This window comes from Spermophilus citellus (genome assembly GCF_964194105.1).
Source record: "Spermophilus citellus genome assembly, chromosome: 4".
NCBI lineage: Eukaryota > Metazoa > Chordata > Mammalia > Rodentia > Sciuridae > Spermophilus > Spermophilus citellus.
The window spans coordinates 14,487,011-14,502,765 of record NC_138185.1 but is presented as its reverse complement, the minus strand read 5'-3'; the positions used below and the strand labels follow the sequence as shown (position 1 = coordinate 14,502,765).

Below are 15,755 nucleotides of genomic sequence, written 5' to 3'. Positions count from 1 at the left end.
TTACCCCCACACACACCACCACCACCACCACCACCACCACCACCACCACCACCGTAGAAACTCTCTTTTAACATAAACACATCAATCTTTCAAATCAGCACCCTTCCACCTCTCTGTGAATGGCATTCCCACCTCGAGCACCCACTGCCCAGCTGAGGGTCGTCAGGGCACAGGCGGTCTGCCCTCCCTCCTCCTGTGGGCACAGAAATCAGAATTCTGAATGGGTTGCTCCATTTCTACAGGAATCTATTAGTAATTGCCAAGGGGGAACACTTAGCATTTTAGATAAATAAGTAAATAGTAGTTAAGTGCTGTGTGCCTCCATTTCCTGCAGTTTAGTGCGTATGGCAAAAATTCTTTACGATCCAAGGAGGGAGACAAGGAGGACAGAGAGTGCCAGCCTTGGTCCCTGCAGGCCATAATGCTGCCCCTGCAGTGGGCGGGCCAGCAAGGGGCCTCGGGCTGGGAGCCTGGGGAGCGCGGGCCCTCCTTGTTCTGTTCCTGTTTAGGCAGCTCTGCCTGCTCCCCGCAGCTGGCCCTGTCAGCATCCCTCCTTTGGAAGCTTAATCATATCAGCGAGCTCACTGCACCGCATCTGTAATGACTTGTTTACCAGTCTGTGCTGGCTCCCCTTGCCAGGCTGGGCTCTCCCAGAGGATAGGGGCCATGTCATGTCCCCATTTTCCTGTCCCCTGTGCCCACACATTGCCTGGCATAGAGAGGCCCTAGTAATTGCCCGTGAACCTCAGGCTGGGTGACTCTGGGTCTGCAGCCAGTCCCTAAGCTCCTTCACTTTTTCCTCTCTTCAGGGGCTATAGGGGCTCAGCTGCTCCCATGTACTTGCTTCATTACATTAAACCAGGAGAAAGAAACAGTTCTCAGTTTACATTGTGTTCTGCTAGGGATCATTGCTCCTTTACTCCTTGTGGCTATAGCAGAGGTGGCCCCAACCCCTCCCTCAGTATAAGGATATCCCAGGCCAGGCCTCTCAAGGGCCAAGGGCCAGTTTGGGGACTTGGTTTTTGGAAAGTGACCAGCTCACATAAATATGGAAAGATGGGTCAGGTCGAGAGTTGCCAAGAAACAGAGAGAAACTGAGTCCTGCTGACATCCAAGGGAACTCTGGATCCAGCCAGATCTGAAGCCATCTCACTCTCTGTTATGTGAGAGATTTATTTATTTATTTACTTTTCTTTCTTTCTTTTTCCAGGCAAATTTGAATTTAGTCTCTTTTCTTCCCAACCCAAAGAGTTCTTCATAACACAGGTATGAAGGACTTAAACTTCCGCCTCCAGAGCAACATTTCAAAATAAGATAACAACCAGGGTATCTGGGAATAATAAAAGCTTTAAAAAAGAAACATGCTATCATATTGGTTGTCACAGCTCCGTGAGCCTTCTCATTTTATCCAGGGAGTCTAGACTGTGGCCCCAAATCCCACCCTAAGCCAGGAGGTGCTGAGAAATTCATCTCTGTGGCTTCTGTTTATCATGAGGAATGAGGACTCTGCTCAGCCTTTGATGAAAGCTCGCATATCGCTGTTTGCTTTCTGAGTTCCCAGGAGGCCAGGCTTCTCTGAGCTTGCTGGGAGGTAACTGAGTAACACTCGGGGCTCAGCAGCCTGCAAATCAATTAATCTCTTTTGCAAATTGCTAACCGGTTCTAATGAATTGGCTAGGCACAGAGGAAGTCCTGCGTGGCTCTGTGTCCTTTACAGTGACAAGACTCTCCCGGAGCAGGCTGAGACATCGTGCCTCTGCTGAGGAACAAATCTATTAATATTTGGAGAGAACATCAAATTGTGCCCAGTGGACTTAAAGTTTGGTCAAGAGAAACTCAACTTCTCTGTGAACTAAAAAGAAAAATAGTCTCCTCGACTCTCCATGTTCTCTCTCCCTGGATGTTGCCTGTACCAGAAGAGGAGCAGACCCCGGGAGAAGCAAAGCAGGTGGGCAGCCCCCAGGCCACCCCCCATCGTGGGGTCAGAAGATGAAGCCCCATGAGATTGAGGAAAGGGGGTGCTCTAATGCTGCTTCTAGTAGAAGAAGCTAAAATCTGAGACCAGTTCAGAGTCTTATAAGAAAGGTACAACATGGTACTCAGAGACCCCTTCTCACAGTGATCCTCCTCCAGGGTCTTCCCCAGAGGGACCCAGTACTTGGGCTGAGGCAATAGGAAGCATTCTACATCTACCTCATGTAGGAGGAAGCACAGGAGACACCCAGTCTCCCAGTCAGCAGAGAAGAGTGACATCCCAAAACCTTCCACCCAGAGGCTCTGTCCCTGGTCCCTAGCTTGAAATAGATGGGCAGTCAGTGGTATGGAGTGACAACCTGTCTTTGAGTAGAAATGGTGCATTGTTCAATGTGATGCACAGGGGTCCCTGGGGTTCCACCACTGTAGGTTGAGCAGTTCTATCTGAAGAGGGTGGTGGGCTGCAGATGGGGCCACTGTGGGCGCCGGACTCACTGACCATATTACAATGTATTGGAAAAATATCTGTCCGTGACCACAAGTGTTGTTCCTCTGGGTGGAGCACCACTTTTTCCAAGCTCCTTTTAAGGGTGAACAGGTTGGGCCACCATCAGCAGCCTCCTTGTTCCTGCTCTGTCCTCCACCGCCCTGGTACCTTGTGGCCAATGGTGATCTTTGCAAAACCCAAATGTGATGATCTGCCCCTGCCCTAATCGTGCCTTGGATCCCCTTTGATTTCAGGAGAAAGATCAGGCCCCCATAAAGGCCTGGGGTCCCTGCAGGTGGCCCCCAGAACCTGTAAGCCTTGGTGGCACAGGTCACCTCTCACCTTCGGGCACATACCACCACCTCGGCACGGGCAGCTCGCCTACTGCTGGCACCCACACAGTACCTCAGAACTTGAACCTGCACTTCCAAAGCTGCACTGGGAATGCCACCCCAGTGAGCCCAAGAAAGAGGACTCTTCAAGGAGGGCTTGGCAGGATGTCCCTGTGACCTCTGCCATCAGCTGTGTTGAATGTAGGGTTTAAAACTATGCAAGGCAAAGTTCTGCTGGAGCCAAGGGAATACTAGATCAGCAAAAGAAGCCCAGGACCATCCTATGGACAGAGAAAAAGGGACATGGAGGAACAAGAGAGCCCCAGGAAAGGGACCCCCAAGGGGGCCAGAGAGAGGCATGATCTTAGGTGGTTCACAGGCACAGAGTTAAATAAATCTAAATGGCACAGTTGCCAATTTTATCTTACTCTTCTGATTATGGAAAGAAGGAAGCCTTAACTGGACACCAACATGGCTGTGAGGTCTCCCTGGCTCTCCCAATCTCTTTCTAGCAAAGGGAATGTCCCTAGAGTTCATGGACTTTAGTTCACAACAGATTCCCACTGGAATTTATTGACCCAAGTACACTGCGGTGTTTTAATCTTTGTAACGTTCCCTTCATGGCATTAGGTATTGGCTTTTGTTTTTAATGGTGGCAAACATTTATTTTATGTATTTTAGCTTTCTATAAGTGACCGAGTAGGAAAAAAAAAACAGTGACTAAGTTCGCAGGCTAGCGACCAATGGGCACAACGGGGCTGCCGAAGGGGGTCGTGAGTGACATGAATCCACGCCACCAACCACCACACTCACCAAGCAGGCACCAATGCCTCTCTGAGCCTCAGTTTGTCTGTCTGCACAACGAGAATGAAAGTTACACAAGTTTGTGAGGGGGTGAAATGTGGATGAGCTTCCTAGATTTTTGAGAGTTTTCTAAAACCTCCCTTGGAACTGTGGTCCCGAACCTCACGGTGTTTACTGTTATAAGCCACGCCAGCTGCAGGAAATTGCAAAACCATAAACTCAATGGAGTTCTTATCGTTCAATAAAACATCTCCCTCAATCAATATGACTTCAGATGTGCCATCCGGGCACAGGGCCATGCTCGGCTCTTCTTCAGTGTTCCAATTTTAGTCTGTGTACCGGGAGAAGCGGCACGACTTCCAATGTGCCCAGCAAAAGCCCAAATAATTAACCTCAACCACATCAATGTTCTCTGTTCAGTTCCACAAAATGCGTTTCTAAGGAAATGTATAAGAGCACTCTTTATACCACGGAATGTTTTAATGTATCCCAGCATCGGAGTAAATAGAACCGGTCTCAGTTAATGGAACAGGTCCTTTTAACACAGGGATTTCAATAATAATAATAATAATAATAATAAAAAGCTGGTAGGTCATCAGCCAGAAAGAGATGTGCATTCAAACACAAAAACAGGGCAAACCTAATTATGAGATTCTTTTTGCAGCCCAGGGTCAATAACTGTGATGTCAAGAGAACGGTAACGAGGCTGTGTACAGAGGGGTTCTGAGCTCTCAGAGAGAGAACATTCCCCCTCCTGGTCCCAGAGAACTGCCACGCTGGCCTTCACCCCAGCGCCCACGCTCTGGAAAGAGAACACTCATTCAGAGCAGTGGCCTCGTCCGAGTCGTGTACCCACAACAAAGGAGAGTCGTGGGGGCTCTTGCTCAGGTGGGGTCAGCTCTTTGTGAGGATCTGTGGGATTTCAGTGGCTTTGTCTAATGAAAAAATAACACACGGGCACGTGAGCTGGCACAGGCACGTGCACCACAGAAGCAAGGCCGCTTTCCCCAGTGAGACCCTGACTAAGGGAAGAGACAGTGAAAAGAACATTTCAAGGCAAGGTTTGCGGGGGACTTTCCCCAGCAGGTCGAAGGGGTGGTCTTTGGCCACCTGGTGCCAGCTGGCTCAGGTTGGCATGGAGCACTCACATGGAGGCGGGGAATTGCACACCCATGCCCAGGCAGGTATCTTCTGGTGTTCCAAGTGAGGGTAGAAACCCCCTGGGTCCCATGGCCCTCCCCTGACCCAGGCGGACACAACTCCATTACCTTGCTCAATCCCCAGCACAACAACCCAATCCATTAGGGTGCCAACACAGTTTTAGAGGTTTAATGCTAAAACCAAATAGCTCCTGCCTGGCAGCAAAGCAGGAGCACTTGAGAATCTCACGGTCCTCTTCTGTGGGAGGCGTGTTCCTCTTCAGATGGACGGCCTTTTTGCTTTCCTCCTTTTATCTTGGTGGGCCTCAAACATAGTGTGTGTGAACACTTCTGTTTAGAGTTCTGCACACATACCCTGATGGTGGATCTGCGGGATTTTCAAAGATAATTGTGACTCCAGATGATTTTTGCCTTACAGGCTGGCCTTGGAAATGAGATCCACCACCTTTGAAACATGGTCCCACTCCAATGTCAGAGAGGACTCTGGGCTAGAAAACACATGTTCAGGGCTACCTTCATCTCCCCAGAGCTTTCATCTACAAAACTGGGGTGGCATCAGATGATCTGTAAGATTGAGGATGGCGATTCTATAAGCTACAAGGTCAGCTGGGCAACCTGGGTACAAGGCAGCAGAGATGCCTGTCAACTTGATAAACAGTGTCCTAATTAACTCAGATCATTGTAACTAGGGGACACTAGGTAAAATTAACCCATCCACATTGGGGACCAAAATTCCACAATAAGTAGGAGGGAATTAACATCTGAGAATTTGTCCTAAAAAAATCAATGAAAACAAAAGTTGTGAAAATAAGCTGTCACACCCACAAAGATCAAATCAAAATGAACCCTCTGCCTCAGGTTCTGATGGCAAGCTTTGAGCTAATTGTTGTGATCAACTAGAGTTCATCGCATTGATGAGGACAGAGTACATTTTTACACAAAATTGTGAGGTGGTCCAAGCGGCGGCACCTCACTTCCTATTTATTTTCATAGCAAGAACTTTAAGAAGGATGTTTTTTTTTTTCACCAAAAAACACATTATAGCACTTCATCGGTTTTCCGGGGACTTTTCATTAAGCCTGGGGCAGCTACCTCCCTCTTGGAGTTGTCACCCTGCCTCTTTCTCTCTTGTTCATTTGTCACCCAGTCTGACTCTGCCAACGAGTGTGAATCACACAGGTTTCCAATGGTCAGTTCATCAACTTCATGTCTCTTAACATTTGGTGGCCAATTTACAGCAGCCCCTTATCCACAGGGGACATCTTGCAGGAGCCCAGTGGCTGGGGAACTGTAGACAACACCAAGCCCCATATAAAAACTCTGCTTTTTCTTATACATACCTGCCTACCATAAAGTTTAATTTGTAAATTAGGCATACTAAGAGATCAACCATAATAACACATAACGAAATAGAACCACAATAGCAACAGACTGAATAAAAGCTATTTAAAACTTCCAAATGGCTTATTTCTGGAATTTTTCATTTAACATTTTCAGACCACAGTTAGTTGATGGCGGGTAATTAAACAGTGGAGGGTAGAGCTGTGGGTCAGAGGGGACTCCTGTACATTACACCGTGAAAATTAATGTGAAGGGCTTGTATGGATGGTATGGGAAGCAGAGAGAGAGTGGAGGAGGTCTGAATTTAGATAAGGGTCTCATACTCCCTGGTTTAGCTGGCACACCTCCCAACTGGGGTATCCCATACAGACAATTTAGAGTCTAAGGCAGATGCTTGCTTTCCGTGGGACATTCAATGGCTTCATATACAAGAGCCAGTCCCTTCAGTGAGTGGCCCCCAACCCAGTGCACACACAGCCTGACACTCCAGTGAATGTGGCCAATGAACAGCGTTCTTTGAAACCGTGATATGAAAAATCAATGATATGCCTGCACGTTCCACATTTAGCTGGGGTGCCTAGTGAGCCCACAGTGCTTAGTAACTGAACAGAAAGTTCTAGTCAGCCCTGTCGGATCCCTTGTTGGAGACTTGGCCGGGATGGTCTACTCGGTTTAGGTTTAAGAAAGAAAACGCGTTCTCAGGAGTGTCTCGTGGGCTCTAATTAATGTAAAATCTCATAAATTAGGTCTTTATCCTTCATAACTCCTCTGGCCTTCTGCTTGCAGATGACTTCACCATCGAGCCATCTGTTAATTCCAATGATTAGTACCAGGCTATTGGAATAGTTTGGAGAAGAGAGAAATTAAACATCTTTTGGAAAAAAAAATGTAAAAAAATATCCTCTCTCTCATCTTCCTAAGTTATTGATAGGAAGAGTCTCCGAAACATAAAGAAGACCAGAAAAAAAAATTGGTTAGGACATATTGCAGCCCCTGGACACAGATGTTCCTGAGCACTGTTTGTAAATGTCTTCCTCATCTTGTTGGTGTATCCGGGCTGAGATTGATGTTTTACCTACCTTTTAATTGGCCAATCCCCTTCCCCAAAGGTCATTGTCAATATCTTTGTTGAACTCCATCAAGCTCCCCAAGTTACAGCATCACGGGTCACCCAGGCCAGATCACGCCTCCCTGTCCTGCCGTGGGAAAGCCGTCATCCTCCCTCACCCCGAAACACACACACACACACACACACACACACACACACACACACACAGAGTGAAGGGACTCTCCAGCCAAGGGTTGGCTCTGACCTCCCCTCCAGGACCTGCCAGGTCAAAGAAGCTCCAAGCAAGTTGTCTGTAAATGGGGGCAACCAAGGCCCAGCTTTAGATTCCTTTGAAGTCACAACACTTTGTCTTCAAACACCCAGAGCCTTCAGAGTGCCTGTCACTCTGCTGTGAAATATTGATATTGGCAGGTGGTGGCAATAAACTCCTCTGGCCCCTTTGGTTTCCAGGCGGCATTTATTTTGATGCACTCTTTCTTTTTCCCTCGGACTCCATGTCCATCACGGGCTGTAGAACCCCAGCTTGCAGGCGGCACGATCAGCCTTCCCTAGTCCCCCTCTGACACTTCAATAAGGAATGGGAGGTGATTAATACTCCCTGGGCCATGGCTTCCAACACATCTGCAGGCTCCTCCTGCCCCTCAATGCCCATTCTCCCCGTCCTTTATAATTGCTGGGGTGGGAGGCCTTTGAAAAGGGGCACCAGGGACACAGGCTTCTAGCTCAACCTGCTGCTCAAATAATAAAAATGAAAGCACAGACATTTGTCACCACTGAAGGCTGTTTCCTGGGCATTGTCACCTGCGTGGGCAGGGGAACCTATGCTCCCAACAGGAGTTGACGATGGTTGGCCCCTGCTTTCCTATCTCTATATTCAGGTTTTATTTCTGTTGAAGTCTGGACACATTCTTCACTAGGACCCCACCTTGCTCTTGGGATCATGGAGTGACAAAGCCATGAAGTGCTGGTATCAAGACAGGAAATGTATAGAAACTGGTTCCCCCAAAGGGAGGGAGCCTCAGGACCTCTGGGGCTCTTCCACAGGCCCTGCTAGGTGGGCACAGGACTCTGCCCTGAGGCTTTTAAGGGGAAGAAGGGAGGAAAGGACAGTGAAAACCTATCTGCTTGTCTCAGGGTTCCTAGGTCACCCTAAGTGAGCCAGGTGTGTGCACCTGCTAGGAAGAGGCAGCGCCTGCAATGGAAGCCGTGTAGGAGCCTACCCCCGAGGAGAAGCAGACAGAGCAGGCACCACTTGCTTTGGCCCAGCCCCATCCTATGGCTGTGGCCAGGGGGTAAAACTGTGTGCGTGGCCACACCAAAGGCCCTGCCATGCCCGGGCAGCCAGCCACAGGTCTTCTCCCTAAAAGGAACTGATGGGTCCCACAGCCATCGGGAGAGAAGCTACCTGGACTACTGCTCCCCAGAGTGTGGAACATGTCCTGCAGGGGGCAAGAACATGTCTGTTTTTATGGTTTAGGTTTATAATTAAGGTTCTGCAAAAACTGCCGACAAACATTGAGAGCCCGGATGATACACACTCTTGTACACGCCATGTCCGTGTCGTTCGTTTAGAAACACACTTTAAAATCATTTCCACTAGTTTTGATGGGGAGAAATCATAAAGCAAGTTGAATAGTGCCCCCCCCCAAGTCCTAACCCAAAGCACCTGCAGAAGTGGCCTTACTAGGCAAAAGGTCACTTCTATGGTTGGTTGATTGACTTTGCAGAAGGAATCAATTCAAGGTTCTCAAGATGAGACCAAGTGGGATTTAGTGTGCAGCCTAAATCCAATGACACAGAAAAAGTCAGAGGGAGGTCTGACCCATGGTGACACAGGGAGGAAGCCATGTGGAAATGAAGCCAAGAGTGGAATGATGTGACCACAAAACAAGGAACGCCCGGAGCCAACTTGGAGAGGAAGGGAGTGTCCTCCTCAGAACCCCTGGAGGGTCTGGGAGGCTCCTGGACTCCAGACTCAAAGAGAATAAGGTTTAGTTGCTTCAAGCCACCAGGTGTATGGTGATTTCTTACAGCAACCTAAGAACCCCAATAGAAATGCCCAGTAGCTGCTGCCTGTTGCACAGGGCCCCACACTCCCCCTTCCCTCCCCAGAGTCCTCCCTAGAATCCTCCCCTCTGGCCATGAGCCTGCGTGTGTCCCATCCCCGTCTAGAAAGCCTCTGCCTTGTTCTCCCACACCCAGCTTTCCAGAAGAAACCCCTGTCCCCAAAGAGAACTTCCCCTGCGTGTCTCTCCCCCAATACATCCACAAGTGGCCTGATCCTCCACTGAATAGCAAGGACCCTTATTATCACGCGTCACACTGGGCACTGCACTCAGCATAAGTTACACAGCTCCCCTGACCTCTCAGTGAGCCACAGGAGGCATTGGTCTCTGACTGTATGGCTGAGGCACTGGACAGGGGACAATGCCATACCGTCAGAGACCCCACATGGAAGCTGACTGGCCACAATGTCATTCTCAGTAAGATGGGAGCAAAGGAGAGTCAGTTGGTTCTCCTGGCTTCACCCACCATCCCATTCATCAGAGCAGGGATTATCTTCTTCCCTCCCCTTCAGGGGCATAGTGAAGAGCCCAAAAATAGAAACAGAGGCCGCAGGAGTTTCCTGGATGAAGCTGTCTTTAAGGTGCTGGGAAGGGAGCTAGTTGGTGGGGGACTTCCATCATTTGGGTCAACTGGCAGAGTTCCAGATGGTCCAATGAGATCCACACAGGGACCAACTGGAAACCTCTCTGACCTACAGAGCTGTGCCTGCCACCCTGCCAGTGCCTCAGCAGGTGACCGGTCACAGCTGTCACTATGGTTCCACACCCACCTAACAGAAGATTCAAGAACTGGACTTGATGGAAGAGAGGTGAGGGCAGGGTCCATGGAGACAAGAATCAAGGAGCTCACCACAGGGACCATGATGCCCATGGGGCTCCCCTCACACATGGGGCCCCCATGCCCCAGAACTCCTCACCTTCCAGGGGCTCTGAGCTGTGACCTGCCATTCACAGAGTGCCAGGCTGGACCTGGATGCCCAGTGGTAGGTGCAGGTGGAAAAGGCTCTGAGAGAGAGGGAAGTGGGCACGCGTAGTGTCTAGAAAGCACAGAGGTGACACTGATGTCACCTGCTACAGTCACAGGAAGGCCCCGTGACAAAGCAAAGAGTTGCACTGTATTCTTTGGGGCTTGGTGTGGGAGCCTGCAGTCTGGGGCTGGTGTGCAGAGCAGCATTTGGCCTTGAGGCATCTCCGTGATTGGGATAGGGGTCACCAGGCACAGCCCAGTGTGAGCGCCATGGAATAAGGAGCAACACGATGCAGATGAGGGCGAGAAAGAGCAGCGCTGGGCACCTTGAGTGCACTTCCACCTCCCTCACCCTATTCCCCGTGGGAATAAGGACCTTCACATTCCTTAAAACATATCTTTTGCCTTTACAACTCTCCATCCAACTACTAGAGCAAACACCTGCCTTGATTTAAATTCTGGGTAACAAAACATTGGTCTTCATCCTCCACCACCACAGAGGGTTTGGGGGCTGACGAATGGGAGAAGGAAGGGGAGTAAGTGCCCTCTAACTGCAGGGGCCACTGGGGCTGCCCAAAAGTGGAAGAGAAGGTGCTCCATACACCTCCCCAAGACCAAAAACCTCAGTCTTCAGACATAGTCCCGGGGCAGGCTTTGAACCAAACAGGTAAACTTCAGTCACAGAAGGATGGTAATTCAGTCACTGCTGGCCAGATGGGGTCTACAGCCTCTCACAAATGGTCTTCATCTTCTCAGTTAACCCTCGGCAAGCAAGGCCCAGGCTGGGCTCATTGCTGCTGGGAAGAGGGGAAAGGGAGGGGACACAGGGGTCCAGAGAAGATAAGTGACTTACCCTGGTTCTCAGCCTTTGCAGCTTAGAAAAGCCCCTTCCAGGAAGCAGCCTCTCGAGCTCCCGTACTTTCCTTCTGGGAGTGGGGAGGGCAGCTCTCCCTGCCTCCCAGGCAATCATCTCAGCAGTGGCTCTCGCAGAACCACTCAGATGTCTGGTTCCTGTTGTCCCAGGCTCTGGAGGGACTCTGCCCAGTAAGGACCTGACTCCAGGATGTGCATGGACTGCTCAGTGTGGGATGCTCTGTCTCCTCACGGTCCCTCTCATTATCTCACAGACATCCACTTTGACACTGTCCCTCATGCACTGACCCCTGCTAGAGCTGGGCTGGCTGCTGTGCAGCCTACATCCCAGCCATCTGTCCAGTCTAGGTTCACTTCCAAGGGGAGCTTTACCTGAGTTCTTGAGGATCCCATGTGGCTCTGGCCCCTCCAGTCGGAGACGGGGACAACTTCTTCTTGGCACCCATGGGGGCTTACGCAGTCTGCTGGTTCTCAAGGGAGCACGGCTCTGCCAGAAATTCCCTTCATACCTGCAGGACAGAGAAGCACACGTGCAGGAACCAGCCTGGAGAGCACGTGCCCCACAAGTCAGGGACAACCCTGGAAGAACTCAGCTGGACTCTCACTGGTCAGCTTGGAGCAACCCTGCTACCCGCAGCCCTCATCCCCACCCAGGACACGGAGGAACTAAGCCATATAGTGCTTCATGAAGCTCCCATATGGCTGAGTCAGACTTTGGGAAGGTCAGCTGCTATGAGGAAGCCCTGAACTGGTCGCCTCCCTTCTTGCTGAAAGACCCCCCATGAAGATGTTCTGTAATCTGCATTGACCAGTGTCATGGCCACTAACTCCTGTGGCTGTTGAGCAATTAACATGTAGTCAGTGTGTCTGAGAAATCAGGCTTTAAATTTTGTCATTTTAATTAATTTAAATAGACACAAGTGGCAGTGACTATCACAACGGACAGCACACGTGTAGGGGTCCATGAGGAGGAGCTCTTCTGGATTATCTGATCTTGTGATCCCCCAAACAAAGTATTCACCTCCCAGAGGGAGAAGGTGTGAGAATCCAGGGCTTCTACTCACACTTACCCTCCTCTGAACCTCATCATTCCCACTGGAACAAGACTTCTGAGATGCACGCTATACATCGTGATATAGAGGAAAATGTTTGCATAATTTGCAAATGAACAAATATGTACTTATTAGGATACAGGCTCACAATAATCTACTGAAAGCAATGTGCAACCCTATAACATACCATCTAGTCAAGCACCCCATCTTGCAGGCAAAGGAACTGAGAAGAGTATCTGCCACGTGCACTACGCTCTTTTGAAAGATCTGTGTACTGCTTGGAGCTCCCTGGTCAAATACAAGAACCCGCTTTGTTTACAAATCTCAGTTCGCAAGAATTAGACTCCCATGGTTCTCAGAACCTGCTAGGGAGAAGGCGAGGAAACCTGCATGGCCACTTGCCTTTGTTTATCTGAGCTGCTGCCTGGATGTGGCCACAGTCTCCTGATCCCCAGGGCTGCCTGTAGAATGTTAAATAAGATATGCAGAATGTGTCTTGTGTGTTGGCTTTTCCTGGTAGCAACAATGAGAGAGTGGCTTTGTTTCCAGACTTGCAGGGTTTCTATGGGACAAGCTTGTCTCCCCTGCCTGGGGCAGGAGCTGTTACCACCCAGGGCATTTAGCTCCTTCTTTGAAGCAGGCTTCCCTACTGGTCAAGACCATAGGTTCCAGAAAGATCTCTCTGAGACAGATTGGGAGGAGAGGTTAATCACAAAGCCTAATCCAACTGGGGTTTCTGCAGGGATGAGTAGACAGTGATTTCAAAGTGGTGCAGAGACAAATGGAGAAAGGGAGGTGAGTCATGTGCAGAGAATTCTGTGCTGTAAGTCACCTTTGCCTGAGTCAGCAGGTGACTGCCACACTCCTGCGGGTATTAAAGAATGGCACAGTTTGGTTTGAATCCATCCCATTTGTTGATTCTTTTTTTTTTTATTACACGACAATAGTGGAATGCATTACACTCCTTATTCATTTCCTTATTACACATATACAGCACAATTTTTCATAACTCTGTATATAAAATATGTTCATGCCAAATTATGCCATTATACATGTACTCTTTTTTTTTGCATTACAATTCTTAATACACATATATACCATAATGTTTCATATCTCTGTTTGTATATAAGGTATGTTGACACCAAATTCAAATCTTCATACGTGTATTTTGTAGAATGATGACCCCATTTGTAGATTCTTGATTTTTACTTCCTGCACTTTAGGAGTCTTGTTAAGAAAGTCAGATCCTAGGCCAACATGGTGAAGATTTGGACCTATTTTTTCTTCTATTAAGTGCAGGATGTCTGTTCTGATGCCTGAGTCTTTGATCCACTTTGAATTGAGTTTTGTGCAGGGTGAGAAATAGAGGTTGAATTTCATTTTATTACATATGGATTTCCAATTTTCCCAACACTGTTTGTTGAATAGGCTATCTTTTCTCCAGTGAATGTTTTTGGCACTTTTTCTTTCCTTTCTTTTCTTTTCTTTTTAAATATTTTTTTAGTTGTAGATGAACACAATATCTTTATTTATTTATTTTATGTGGTGATGAGGATCAATCCCAGTGCCTCATGCACGTGAGGCAAGAGCTCTACCCCTGAGCCAAAATCCCAGCCCCTTAGCACCTTTTTCTAGAATGAAATGACTGTATTTATGTGGGTTTGTGTCTGTGTCTTATACACTGTACCATTGGTCTACATGTCTGTCTTGGTGCCAATACCATGCTGTTTTTGTTACTGTGGCTGTGTAGTGTAATTTAAGGTCTGGTATTGTGATGCCTCCTGCTTCACTTTTCTCACTAAGTATTGCTGTGGCTATTCTGGGTCTCTTGTTTTTCCAAATTAATTTCATGATTGCTTTTTCAATTTCTATAAGAAATGTTATTGGGATTTTAATAGGAATTTCATTAAATCTGTATAGTGCTTTTGCTACTATGGCCATTTTGACAATATTAGTTCTACCTATCCAAGAACAAGGTAGATCTTTTAATCTTCTGAGATCTTTATTGATTTCTTTCTTTAGTATTCTGAGGTTTTCATTGTAGAGGTCTTTCACCTCTTTTGTTAGATTGATTCCCAAGTATTTTATTTTATTTTATTTTTTGAGGTTATTGTGAATGGTAGAGTTTTTATAATTTTCCTAAATCATCACTGATGTATAGGAACGCGAAACTAAGAAGCTTCTTCTCAGCAAAGGAAATAATCAATAACATGAAGAGAGAGGCTACAGAATGGGAGAAAATCTTTACCACCTGCACCTCAGATAGAGCATGAATCTCCAGGATATGTAAAGAACTCAAAAAACTTAACACCCAAAAAACAAATAACCCAGTCAATAAATGGGCAAAGGAACTGAAATGTTCACAGAAGAAGAAACACAATCGATCAACAAATATATGAAAAAATGTTAAACCTCTCTAGCTATTAGAGAGATTCAAATTAAAACTGCTCTAAGATTTCATCTCACTCCAGTCATAATGGCAATTATCAAGAACACAAGCAACCATAAATGTAGGCGAGGATGTGGGGGAAAAGGTAAACTTAGACATTGCTGGTGGGACTGCAAATTGGTGCAACCACTATGGAAAGCAGTATGGAGATGCTTCAGAAATAACTTGGAATGGAGCCACTATTTGACCCAATTATCCCACTCCTTTATACCCAAAGGACTTAAAATCAGCGTACTGCAGTGACACAGCCACATCAATGTATATAGCAGCTCAACCCACAATAGCTAAACTATGGAACCAGATGAATGGATAAAGAAAATGTGGTATGTATACACAATAGATTATTACTCGACCTTAAAGAAGAATGAAATAATGGCATTCGCCTGTTAAGTGAAATAAGCCCATCTCAAAAACCCAAAGAATGAATGTTTTCTTGATAGGCGGATGCTAACTCACAATAAAGAGGGTGGGGTAGGGAAGAATAGAGTTATTTTGGATTAGGTAGAGGGGAGTAAAGGGAGGGGAGGGGATATGGGGGTAAGAAGGAGAGTAGAATGAATCAGACATTATTACCCATGTACATATATGACTACATGACTGATATGATTGTACATCATGTGCAACCGGAGGAATGAGAAGTTATACTCCATTTATGTATGATGTGTCAAAGTGCATTCTACTCTCATGAATAACTAATTAGAACAAATTTAAAAAATAATAAATATGAAAAAATCATTTGAAAAAAAATGGCACAGTTTGAGCCACAGAGACTCAGCTCAGTCAGAGTAACTGGAGATTGCAGGGAGAGTCCCACCTGAATCCGCATCAAATCAAAGTGGAGAGTCCCACCCTGAATTTACATCAAGTCAAGGTGGAATTTGTTTCCTTTTGCCCTTGGAGAGAGCAAGGTGAACCTTGGTGTTATTTTCTAAGCAGTATTTTGGTTCAACTCAGACAGGGTCTTTTTTTTCTCTTCTGGATTCTCTCAGAAGGCTCTCTGTGCAGCCGCTGGGGACATCAGCCTGGCCAGGCAACTTCTGCACACTGGCCTTCATCAACAATCAAGCAAGACTCCCAAGGGCATGGCTAATGCTGGTGGCCCATCAGACGCCTTCCCCAGGCTGCACATCTGTCCCTCTGTTGTCCAGGGGACATATTTGCCCCTGCCTCAAAAGGATTGT

At 47.5% G+C, this 15,755-nt stretch overlaps 1 protein-coding gene across 1 annotated transcript in view; it reads right to left on the bottom strand.

The window, feature by feature from the left end:
- Positions 1–15,755, bottom strand: part of ZNF831 (zinc finger protein 831) — a gene marked incomplete at its 3' end in the record, with an annotated part of 82,656 nt that overhangs the window by 27,585 nt on the left and 39,316 nt on the right. Inside the window, exon 4 of the mRNA XM_081292594.1 lies at positions 11,446–11,582. Coding sequence (XP_081148720.1) covers positions 11,446–11,582 — 137 coding nt within the window. The remainder of the gene's footprint in view (positions 1–11,445; positions 11,583–15,755) is intronic.